Consider the following 12,570-nt stretch of genomic DNA (forward strand, 5'->3'; position numbering starts at 1 on the left):
CCAGAGCCAGAGAGGGGTGAGGAGCTGCCGTCGCTCCCAGAGCCAGAGAGGGAGTGAGGAGCTGCCGTCGCTCCCAGAGCCAGAGAGGGAGGAGGAGCTGCCGTCGCTCCCAGAGCCAGAGAGGGAGGAGGAGCTGCCGTCGCTCCCAGAGCCAGAGAGGGAGGAGGATCTGCCGTCGCTCCCAGAGCCAGAGAGGGAGTGAGGATCTGCCGTCGCTCCCAGAGCCAGAGAGGGAGGAGGAGTCGCTCCCAGAGCCGTCGCCGTCCCAGAGCCAGAGAGGGAGGAGGATCTGCTGTCGCTCCCAGAGCCAGAGAGGGAGGAGGATCTGCTGTCGCTCCCAGAGCCAGAGAGGGAGGAGGAGCTGCCGTCGCTCCCAGAGCCGCTCCGTCGCTCCCAGAGCCAGAGAGGGAGGAGGAGCTGCCGTCGCTCCCAGAGCCAGAGAGGGGTGAGGAGCTGCCGTCGCTCCCAGAGCCAGAGAGGGAGGAGGAGCTGCCGTCGCTCCCAGAGCCAGAGAGGGAGGAGGAGCTGCCGTCGCTCCCAGAGCCAGAGAGGGAGGAGGAGCTGCCGTCGCTCCCAGAGCCAGAGAGGGGTGAGGAGCTGCTGTCGCTCCCAGAGCCAGAGAGGGAGGAGGAGCTGCCGTCGCTCCCAGAGCCAGAGAGGAGGAGGATCTGCTGTCGCTCCCAGAGCCAGAGAGGGAGGAGGAGCTGCCGTCGCTCCCAGAGCCAGAGAGGGAGGAGGAGCTGCCGTCGCTCCCAGAGCCAGAGAGGGGTGAGGAGCCGTCGCTCCCAGAGCCAGAGAGGGAGGAGGATCCGCTGTCGCTCCCAGAGCCAGAGAGGAGGGAGGAGCCGCCGTCGCTCCCAGAGCCAGAGAGGAGTGAGGAGCCGCCGTCGCTCCCAGAGCCAGAGAGGGGGGAGGAGCCTGCCGTCGCTCCCAGAGCCAGAGAGGGGTGAGGAGCTGCCGTCGTCCCCAGAGCCAGAGAGGGGTGAGGAGCCGCCGCCGCTCTCAGAGCCCGAGAGGGAGGAGGAGCCGCCGCCGCCAGAGCCCGAGAGGGAGGAGCCGCCGCCGCCGCTCTCAGAGCCCGAGAGGGAGGAGCCGCCGCCGCCGCTCTCAGAGCCCGAGAGGGAGGAGCCGCCGCCGCTCTCAGAGCCCGAGAGGGAGGAGCCGCCGCCGCTCTCAGAGCCCGAGAGGGAGGAGCCACCGTCGCCGCTCTCAGAACCCGAGAGGGAGCCGGCCGCCGCAGTCGCCGCCTCCGCCACCGATTGCGGCCGGTGTACGTTGTACATGGGGGGGAGGTGTGTGGCAGAGCAAAGCTCTGCTCTTTAGAAATTGGCAGGGATGGGGTTAACTTCCCCTACCTGCCTGGGTTTATTATGTTCAGGTGGCTGGGGTTGATTAGTTGATTAGGTTGATTAACGATCAATCAGCGCCCAGCCACCTGATATAAAAGGAGGCCTCTGCTTCTCATTTGGGGAGAGGGAGCTGAGGAAGCAGGTTGGTGTTTGTTTTGTGGTTTTTTGAATTTTCTAAATCCAGTGAAGGCATTGCCCAGCCTGGAAACTTTATTTTTGTGAGTTTTGTTTTTGCTTTATTTGTGTTTGAGTATCTGTTATTTTGCCCTTGTGCACTTTATTTTTGTTAATTTATAATAAAATTGTTATTTTTTGAACTGCAGACTGTCTCTGGGCCTCTATCCACTCGCCAGCCTGCCACATTCCCCCAGAGTAAAACAGATTTAAAAGGCACTGCATATCAACAAGACACTCGGTTCTCTCCAGCCCCGCCCCTCCTCTTGTTCTATGTATTTATCACATACCTCTTCATAGTCGTGCATACTGATAAGTCATCTTCTGATCACTCATTTTATCACCAAACTCCTCAATAATGCAATCCGAGTCATTATTTTATTTCTATGACATCTCAAAAAGCTCTGCAAATGTCTGTGATATTCTCTGAGCGCTGGATGCGGAAGCAGCTACCTTCTTTGTTTGTGTCCTTGTTGTCTCTGTGGTGCAGGGGCTGTGTGTATTGCTCAGATCGCCACCCCCCCCCCCCCCCCCCAGCTTCTCTCGGCTCCTATTGGCCATTGAAACGTTTTCTTTGCTTTTTCCAGAGAAACGACTTTCCAGAGAAACGTCGTGACATCTTTTTGCTGATGTTGGACAGGAAAGGGAAAATTGTAATGTCAGACCTGGTCCATAATCATGCAGCCTTGCGTGGCAGGATAGAGTAATGGCCCAAGCTGTTACTGGCAGGAAGGAGACTTGGAGTCAAGAAGCTGCAGTTCAAGCGCGTATGCGTACGTTTATTTAATACAAAACCAAAGAAAAAAACACGAACAAATGAACAAGTCATGAGGGCCAAAATAACGAGTTTAAACACAGAACACAGCAATAAGGAACATAAGAACATAATATACAAATGAGAGGAGGCCATTCGGCCTATCTTGCTCGTTTGGTTGTTAGTAGCTTATTGATCACAGAATCTCATCAAGCAGCTTCTTGAAGGACTATAGATCCAAAACGTACACAGACCAAACTGGGCAATGCCTTCACTGGCTTTTCACTTTACACCATCACCTAAACAAGGATTTTCTCTCCTTTTTATTCATGTGGCCATTCCCCTGTTAGCACTCGGTTACCTAATTGGGGAATGGCCACACATGTGATTGTTTGCAGGGACAGATTTAACCCCATCCCTGCCAACCTTACATTCCCACACACATTATTTACATTTAGGGCTTTTGTCCAGCCACACCTTGACACTTGTATTTTATATTGTAAATAGGTGCATTTGGCAACATTTCTTGTAATAAACTGGTCTTTTTCAGGGGTGTCAAACTCGGTTCCTGGAGGGCCACAGTGTCTTCTAGCTTTCGTTCCACCCAAGCTTTTAATTACTTCGTTTTATAGGTAGTATACCTTGAATCAAGTGCATTTTTGAAATCATCAAATGCAAAAGACCTTGACAAAATATTAAGTATGTCCAATTGAACAAATAATTAGATCAACTAAGTTAGTTGAGAGCTTAAGTTGGAATGAAAACCAGAAGACCCTGAGCCTCTTGAGGACTGGAGTTTGACACCCTTTTCTTTTGGGTCTGGTTCACCAAATTGTTTTGGTTGTATGTATGTATATATGAAAATGTGTTGGTAGTTGGCTGGGATAGGGTTAATTTCTGTCCCTGCCAGATAAATGTGTGTGTGGCTGTGCTCGCAGTCGTCAGTGTGCGTGAAGAGAGGCTGTCATGGTGAAAAGACCTATGTGGTCGTGTAAAAACCTTTTTGTTTGTGCTTGTGAAAGTGTGTTATTTTGTTTTACTGGTAAACGGTTTAGCCGTTCAGGTTTAGTTAGGGACAGAGGAAAAGTTTGAGTTAGCACGCCGAAGTGCAGGTAACCTTTGTTTTTGTTTGTCTTTTATTTCTGCAATTTAATAAAATCACACAAATTTGCTTGTAAGCTACAAACATTTAAATTTAAATGAAATCTTTTTTACATATGGTGGCAGCGGTACCAAGCCCTACGGACCCAGCACAGTTTGAAATAAAAATAAATAAATAAATATGGAAATAGAAGACCTAATCAAAACCTTGGTGCAGTCGACAGCTGCACTAGAGGAGAACAACACGCAATGGAGGCAAGAGTTGGGCTGCCTGAACCTGAGCCTTCGGAGCTGCAGTTGCTGCTGCAGAGAGTGAGGTGACCTGCAACAGAGCAAGAGTTGCCGCTGCAGGCACTGACACAACAAAATGTGAAAAAAGTTAAAGGGGGTGTAGACTTTTTATAGGCACTATATATACTGATGCACAGTGAAAAAGCAACAGTGTACGTTTTTACATCAATAGCTCATTGAGCACATAATGTTATTTACATTTTAAATAGTGAACAGATAGGTTTGTTGATTGCTTGAGTAGTATTGTTCCTTGGGATAACAAAATACTAAGCTCAAGTCATGTGATTTCATATAAACACCAGGTGCTCTGTGTGTGCGAAAGATATGATCATGCCCGCTTGAGTAATGAAGATCGCCTGGTTGCTATTGGCATGGTTGAAGGCAGTCTATCTGAGAGACGTTGCCTGGAAAATGAGATGGTTTCTCTGGGCTAGTTTGGTGACTGTTGAAGCAGAACATCTTCAACAGTCAGCAGACTAGTCCAGAGAAACCAGGTAACCAGTTCTGTGAGGGACAGGCCATGTCCTATAAAGTCTGTGTGTCAACGCTGCCAGGATTGTGTTAAGGGAGGTCATACCCGATGCTAACTTTGTAACGTTTTCATTTTGGCAGTGTGTCACGTTTCATACTAAAAACTTCTCATAATTCATTAGACCTGTGTTCTGTTTCTTTTGTGCATTTTATATATATATATATATATATATATATATATATATATATATATATATATATATATATATATATATATATATATAACTATATATATATATATATATTATATATATATATATATATATATATATATATATATATATATATATATATATATCAGTGCCTTGCAAAAGTATTCAGATCCCTGACCAATTCTCTCATATTACTGAATTTTAAATGGTACATTGAAATTTCGTTCTGTTTGATTTTTTTTTTTTAAACACTGAAACTCAGAATTAATTATTGTAAGGTGACATTGGTTTTATGTTGGTGTAGCAGGGGAAGGTCTGTGCTGACTCTTCTGGCGTATTCACAGTGCTGCAGGAGGAGGGCAGCAGTCGTCCAACAACCGCCTGCGAGTCATTGCAGTGACATAGGGAGGTGGGAAAGTGGGTGTGTGGACTTTCCCTCTCTCTGAATGGCTGGGAGGCAGGTGTTGGGGAGATTGGTAGCCCTATAAGATAATGTTCTACTGTTTCCTCAGGTCTGCCCTTTTAGATGCGCTGTGTGTGCAGAAGCGCTGGTCAAGGACCGAGAAACCAGCTGGGAGAAAGACAGCGGCGAACAAGCCAGAGAGTGACAGCGGGGAACCCTTGGGCAGACCCCGGAGTATTGTTTAGAGCAGGCAGGGAGAGTAGGTCGGTGATCCGGGTCGGGCGGGTAGCGGCGACCAGTATAACGCTGCCAAGTGCAGCACCTTTTATTTGTAGTTTTATTACTGTTTTATTTTCCCTTGTTCTTTTCGCCTTCTGTTCTCTACATTATGTTGAGCACCTGCGAGTGCGCCTGCAGTTAATTCAATTTACCAGCTTTGGTATTACCGTGTTGCTGTTTATCATTGGTGATAGGCACCACGGACAACAGTGCCCTCTGTGGGTTAAACAGTAAAAGTGCGAAAATAAAACTGGGTACCTGGGTGGTGTTCCAAGTACAACTGTTCTGTCTCTTGTGTCAGTGAATCACCCACCACCCTTCCACAGTTGGGAAATATTTTTAAGAAAAATAAAAAACTGAAATATCTTGCTTGCATAAGTATTCAACCCCCACACATTAATATTTGGTAGAGCCACCTTTCGCTGCAATAACAGCTTTAAGTCTTTTGGGGTAAGTATGTACCAGCTTTGCACACAGTGTCAGAGTGATTTTGGCCCATTCTTCTTGGCAGATTTGCTCCAGGTTGTTCAGGTTGGTTGGACGACGCTTGTGGACTGCAATTTTCAAATAGTTCCACAGATTCTCAGTGGGATTGAGATCAGGACTTTGACTGGGCCACTGTAGGATATTCACCTTTTTGTTCTTGAGCCACTCCAATGTTGCTTTGGCCTTGTGCTTGGGATCATTGTCCTGCTGAAAGGTGAATTTCCTCCCAAGCTTCAGTTTTTTAGTGGACTGAAGCAGATTCTCTTGCAGTATTTTCCTGTATTTTGCTCCATACATTCTTCCTTCAATTGTAACAAGATGCCCTGTCCCTTCTGATGAGAAGCATCCTCACAGCATGATGCTGCCACCACCATACTTCACTGTAGGAATGGTGTGTCTTGAGGCATGGGCAGTGTTAGGTTTGCGCCACACATAGCACTTTGAGTTTTGGCCAAAAAGCTCTTTCTTGGTCTCATCTGACCACAAAACCTTTTCCCACTTCGCAGCTGGGTCACTCTCCTGCTTTCTGGCAATCTCCAGACGTGCTTTCAGATGGTACTTTTTGAGTAACTGCTTCTTTCTTGCCACCCTCCCATACTGGCCAGTGTTATGCAGAGCTCTTGATATGGTTGACTGGTGCACCATTACTCCACTCCCACCCACTGAACTCTGTAACTCCTTCAAAGTGATTGTTGGCCTCTCTGTGGCTTCTCTCACAAGTCTCCTTCTTGTTTGAGCACTGAGTTTTGAGGGACGGCCTTTTCTTGGCAGTGCCTGGGTGGTGTATTGCAGCTTCCACTTCCTGATTATTGATCCAATGGTGATTACTGGGATATCCAAACACTTGGATATTATTTTGTACCCTTTCCCTAATCTATGCATTTATATTACTTTATCTCTAACTTCTGTAGAATGCTCTTTGGTCTTCATTTTCCTTCAGATTCACAGCCTTACCAATGATCCTTCAACAGTGGGGTTTTTATCCAGAAAATGTGACAGCAACTTTAATGGTTCACAGGTGGAGGCCAATGGTAAGGTAATTGTGTCCTCGTTAGGGCAATTTCTTTCATTGTTGCAAACCTGTGAGCTTCCACAGCACAGGGGTTGAATACTTATGCAAGCAAGATATTTCAGTTTTTTATTTTTCTTAAAAATGTTTCCCAACATAAAACCAATGTCACCTTACAATAATTGATTCTGAGTTTGTGTTTAAAAATAAAGTATCAAACAAAACGAAATTTCAATATACCATTTGTAATTTGGTAATATGAGAGAATTGGTCAGGGGTCTGAATGAACCCATCAATTGCAAGGCACTGTGTGTGTGTGTGTGTGTGTGTGTATATATATATATATATATATATATATATATATATATATAATATAAGGGATTTTGAGTATTTTACTTTTAAAGTTACTGTAATAACCTTTTTTCTGAACTAAACATTTAGAGATCTTAAAATTGTATGTGCCTCTATGGGGGCCTCTAGTTTGTGCACAGCTCTGATTCAGTTCATAACTACCATTCCCCAGGACTTGGTGACCAACGGAGCTCAGGTCAGCATCAGTAACAAATATGGAGAGACGCCATTGGACAAGGCCAAACCACACCTTCGGGAGATTTTGAAAGGTAGGGGAGTTCCAGCATGATGGGGAATAGAGGGATTTGAAATCCGAATAGAGGTGCATCGTTAGCAGGGATTCCCTCTTGACGTTAACAATAGTTACATATATCATCTATAACTTAAAACGCAAAATCTTAACAAAAGTTCTGAAGTGTTAAGAGTTGAATTTTATGTAATGTAACAAGCATTCAATTCAGATGTATTTGTTTATATAGTGTCTTTCATACCACAGTATCTCAAAGCGCTTTACATGTTGGTTAAAACAGAAAGAAGTCTGCAGTATCAAGAAATTAAAAATTTCAAAATGTACAATACAGAATTAAAATAACAACATCAATAAATAATAACAATAAAAAAACTGTTGAAGACAACAAGAAAAGAATAAGAATGATAGATGAAACACAACATTACTAAAATTGTACCATCTTTGCCTTTAATATAAATGCTTGCCTCTTAAAATATACTGATGGTACACCTGCATACCAGTTTTGTGAACCCCTGATTATGGATCACGAGGCTACAAGTCGTTGGAAACCCATATTCTCTGCAGAAAACATGTAGACTTAATAAATACTCGTCACAGTAACTACAGCCTGTCGTCTGTATTTTCTTTGTGATCTGATGTTGATGGAGATAAAGATTGTGATCCAGCAAATTATAAAATACACCCCATGTTTAAACACATTGTACATGGACCCTTTTTAAGTTTAAACTTTTTTTTTTTTTTTTAAATTAAACTTACATGACAAGCAATTAATGTGTTTTTATTGGCACTATATTTTCTTACATTTTTTCCATGATAACAAAATGAAGCAGAAAGCCATGGGGTTTCCATGTGGGTCAATTTGCATGTGAAATGGCAATGCGCGTGCACATTTGGGAGAATTACACGTGTAAATCAGGTTTGTGGCCGAAAAAAACGGCCAAAGAGAAAAGGTTAGGGTAAATCTCATTTACTTGTGTAAATGATGACACACACAGGGAAAATCCACACCCAGTTTCACATGGAATCCTGCATTTCACGTGTAAATGTTAACGAGTGTGTTTATCCTATAAATATTGCAAGGGCGCAGGTCAGTTGTTATTGTGGATTCCAAGATGGCAGAAAGTAGTGGCTGATGGGCAGTTTTATGGTTAGCAGTGCTGTAGTTCACCTAAGTGATAATGCGGGCGGCATTTTTTTATAATTGATTTTGCTGTGTCTGGACTGTCATGTTGCATATCTGTTGTGGGTGTACAGTACTGTGTAAACCCCTTACCATGAACTGCGTCTTGCCCTTGTTATGATATTGAAACAGCTGTTTGAGCTGTAGAAACTACACTAAAGTTAAACAGTGAGCTGCTTAAATGTAACTGAATTCATTCCCGTCCTTTTTTGATCCTAGCTATGTCTAATGAAAATGCGTGTCTGCTGTCCACGTTAATAAATACAGTTGAACTGGATGTCATGAGTCAGCTCGATCGCCCAAAACAGCGCAACAGCATCCAACAACATCCTCTCAGAAGTGACCAAATAAAATTGCAAATGAACGTATTGATTGTGTTTTATTTGTTTGCATCATTTAATATTTAACATTATTTTTCTTGACGATACGTTTATTGATTACAGTGACCCCTGTATCGATGCACTTTTTTTTTTTTTTAAGTAAAATTTTATCTGCTAACATAAACATGAGCATGCATTAATTTGTGTCCTAAACTGATCATTGTATAATATTATTTATTAGCATGTACTCTAACAGCCTCACCTACCAATCGCTGTGTTCAGGGTGTTTTTGTCAAGTCCGCCCCCAGCTTATTTAGGTGCAGTCCGTCTTTTAAAAAAGAATCCTGGTTTTCCCAGAAAACGGTCTCAGTTGTTTTTGAAGTCAATACCTTCTTGCTCACACCAGCCAGCTAATCTATTTGACACACTCTGCAGTACCCTTTTGATTTGCCCTTCCCTTCCTATTGTCCCTAACAGTCACACAGTTCTCTTGAAGTTGCTTACTTTCAGGATCCTCCTCTCACCCTGGGTGAATAAGGCCGGCCTCATCTTGTATCAGATTTATGGATAACATGACTTTGAGTGGATGTTTTTAGAACGTTAAGCTCATTATCAGTAGTAGTTTACCTTATAGAGTCCACAGCAAACCATGTATTGTTAAATTGACTGAAGCTATTTGTCAATAAACTTCTCATTTGTATTTATACTTCTAAGTGTGTCAATTTGTTTTACAGGAGAGGAATTTTTTTCTGTTAAAGTCTGGATAGAAATACACTTCTGACAGAGTCATCTTAAAGCAAGAAGCATTAACTACTAAAAACACTTCACAGGAATAGCAGGCCATAGCATGCATTTCATTTTTAGTAAAATAAAAACAAGCAGTCAATTACTTTGATGTGCAAGGATCGTCAGGTAAACCAGTTGCAGGCCTCAGAGAGCTCAGAGCTTTCCTACTGCCTGGGATGGAGCTGCTGATGATTTCAGGTGGAGTTTTTCCAGGCCTCTGAGAGACCAGGGGCTGTCTGATCCACACAGTGCACTGTCAGGCAGGCAAAAACAGTGCAGATCTCTTCCAGAAAATGACAGGTACACTATGTGTATGGGTTCATCCTGCACAAATAAAATGAAACGGGGCTTATTTAACTGTATGAAATATATATTTGTTACTGGTTATGTCTGATGTATTTTTTTTTTTTCTTCTTCAGAACGAGCAGAAAAGCTGGGACAGAGCCTTGCCAAGGTCCCCTACAAGGATAGCTTTTGGAAGGGAACCACTCGAACCCGTCCTAGTAAGACACTTTTGTACTTCTCACTAGGGGTCACATAGTAGGGCTGAGTTACTTAGCAACGCCCCATATGAGTCACTGGGGTTCTACTTGTGTAGAAAATTATTATTTCTCTTCACACAGTTCATGGAGGTTCCCCAAGTAGGCCCAGCACTCATGTTCCTTATTATGGGTTGGGAGTGCTACAATAAGAGTTATCTACACACCATACTCCACACTGTTAGGGGAAAAAAGTTATATGTTAAAAATACAAAACTGAAAGATCATAATTGGATAAGTCTCCACCACCCAGAGTTAATACTTGGTGGAAGCACCTTTGGCAGCAATTACAACTATGAGTCTGTTGGGATAGGTCTCTACCAACTTTGCACACCTAGATTTGGCAATATATGACCATTCTTCTTTACAAAACAAGTTCCTTGGGGAGCGTTGTTGGACAGCAATCCTCAAATCATGCCACAGATTTTCAGTTGGATTTAGGTTGGGGCTCTGACTGGGCCACTCAAGGACATTTACCTTTTTGTTCCTTAGCCACTTCAGTGTAGCTTTGGCTGTGTGCTTTGGGTTGTTGTCATGCTACAAGGAGAACTCCTGTCCCAGTTTCAACTTTTTTGCAGAATGCAGCAGGCTTTCCTCAAGGACTTCTCTGTACTTTGCTCCAGTCATTTTCCCTCCCATCCTGACAAGTGCCCCAGTCCTTGCCAATGAGAAACATCCCATAACATGATGCTGCCACCACCATGCTTCACAGTAGGGATGGGTGATGCACTCTGTTGGGTTTGCGCCAAACATGACGCTTTGCATTTAGGCCAAAAAGTCCCATTTTAGTTTTGTCAGACCACAACATTTTTTGCCACATGGCTACAGAATCCCCTGAGCGTTTTTTTTGCATACTTCAAACAGGATTCAAGGTGGGCTTTCTTGAGTAATGGCTTCCTTCTTGCCACCCTATCATACAGGCCAGATTTGTGGAGTGCTTGGGATATTGTTGTCACATGCACACTTTGGCCATAAAAGCCTGTAGCTCTTGCAAAGTTGACATTGGCCTCTTGGTAGCCTCTCTGATCAGTCTTCTTCTTGCTCGGTCATCCAGTTTGGAGGGAGGCCTGATCTAGGCAGTGGGATACAATGACAATTGGTCTATGGGTACGTGTACATGTGTAGATGTCTCGTTTTTATCAGATTCACAACTTTTTTTTTCCTTTATATTTTGTTAGAAGTAAGAAGTTCAGAAAAATAAACCAACTTGAAATATGTTATACGCTCAATGCAAATAACACTATCTCTGGCAATGCATGACATGAAAAGTAAAATTCATGTATATAGCAGCCGACAAACTAAGTTATTGTAAGTTATTTTTATATATTTTATTACAAGTAACCCAAAATAATGTACAAGTTCAGAAAAATAAAACTACTTGAAATACATTATGCACTGAAACGAACACTATTTTCTGGCAACGCACGATATGAAAAGTAAAATGTACAGTATGTAACAGCTGTCATAAAGTTTTATTTGTGATACACTGAAACTTAAAACTTAAACAGGTGTGTACAATACCTTATTATAGATTTTGTGAGTACACTAGAGCAAAAAAAAATAAGTTGTTTGAAATTGATAGAAGTATGCACAGTATTCGATTGAGCTGTTAAACAACTGTAAAAAAAAAAAAAAAAAAAAAAAAAAAAAACATCATAAGACTGATAACCATTTGCCTTCATGAAGGCTCGTAGTGTCCAGAGGCTCGACAGTTTGACAGATTTGCTTTAATATGTTCTGTGTCTTTCTTGTCGGCGCTTCACACTGTCATGCCATTGCTGTGCGCTCTACGTCACTGCAGTTTCTGAAACACACTCATACATTATTTGCATTATGCACTTATCCGAATTAAAATGCAATGTACAATGGACCTTGGGACTGCATAGCTGTATTCAGTGAAGCAAATTATGCATTTAGCCGGTATGCATTGAACAGTATCATAGAAAATGATGCACTGAAAAACTGGACAAGCTGCATGTTGTTGTTGTTGTTATTATGTTTTAGGGATTTCTGCATTGTGTGTTTAACAGATAGTGAAGGTTAGGTGGTACAGTATTTAGATGCAATGAGTGACGCTGCAGCTGTCACTAAATTAAAAAAGACGTTTGTTTATAAACTCATGTCTAGTTTATATAGATTGTATTCCAAAGTACTGTAATGTGTTTAGAATAAATATATTGGTAATACTACAGGAGTATGTTAAACTTGCTTTAGGCTTGTTGCGAATGTAGTGTTTTGTTTTGTTTTTGTAATTACCCCTCCTGTTCAATTGTTGTGCACAAGCTTTTACTTAACTGCAATGATATTAAAATAATCACGTCCGGGGGGATAGAGTGAAATGTATGCGGGCATATTTATTCAAACGATTACGCCGTGTAACAATGTTTTTTTTTTTTTTTTTTTGTTCCTGGGTAGTAAGTGTTATTTCCTAATTGCTTATGCCTCAAAAGTTTAGAAAATGGCTATTATTCCCCACAAACTTTGCTTTTGTGACCAGGACAGTGATATTTTGAAATGTACCTATTTTCCAGAACATTCCAGATAGATTCAGTGCTGAGTAAACTTGGAGTAACTTCTAGAACTTTCCAGTAATATAAATAGTAGTGTAAATACAG

General features: G+C 42.6%; 1 protein-coding gene across 2 annotated transcripts in view; it reads left to right on the forward strand.

Moving 5' to 3' along the window:
- The window catches only part of ilk (integrin-linked kinase), a 98,416-nt gene that overhangs the window by 44,475 nt on the left and 41,371 nt on the right, over positions 1 to 12,570 (forward strand). For both annotated transcript variants that reach the window (XM_041258754.1, XM_041258755.1), the window contains exons 5-6: positions 7,053 to 7,149; positions 9,836 to 9,919. In XM_041258754.1, coding sequence (XP_041114688.1) covers positions 7,053 to 7,149; positions 9,836 to 9,919 — 181 coding nt within the window. The remainder of the gene's footprint in view (positions 1 to 7,052; positions 7,150 to 9,835; positions 9,920 to 12,570) is intronic.

This window comes from Polyodon spathula, chromosome 9, assembly GCF_017654505.1.
Source record: "Polyodon spathula isolate WHYD16114869_AA chromosome 9, ASM1765450v1, whole genome shotgun sequence".
NCBI lineage: Eukaryota > Metazoa > Chordata > Actinopteri > Acipenseriformes > Polyodontidae > Polyodon > Polyodon spathula.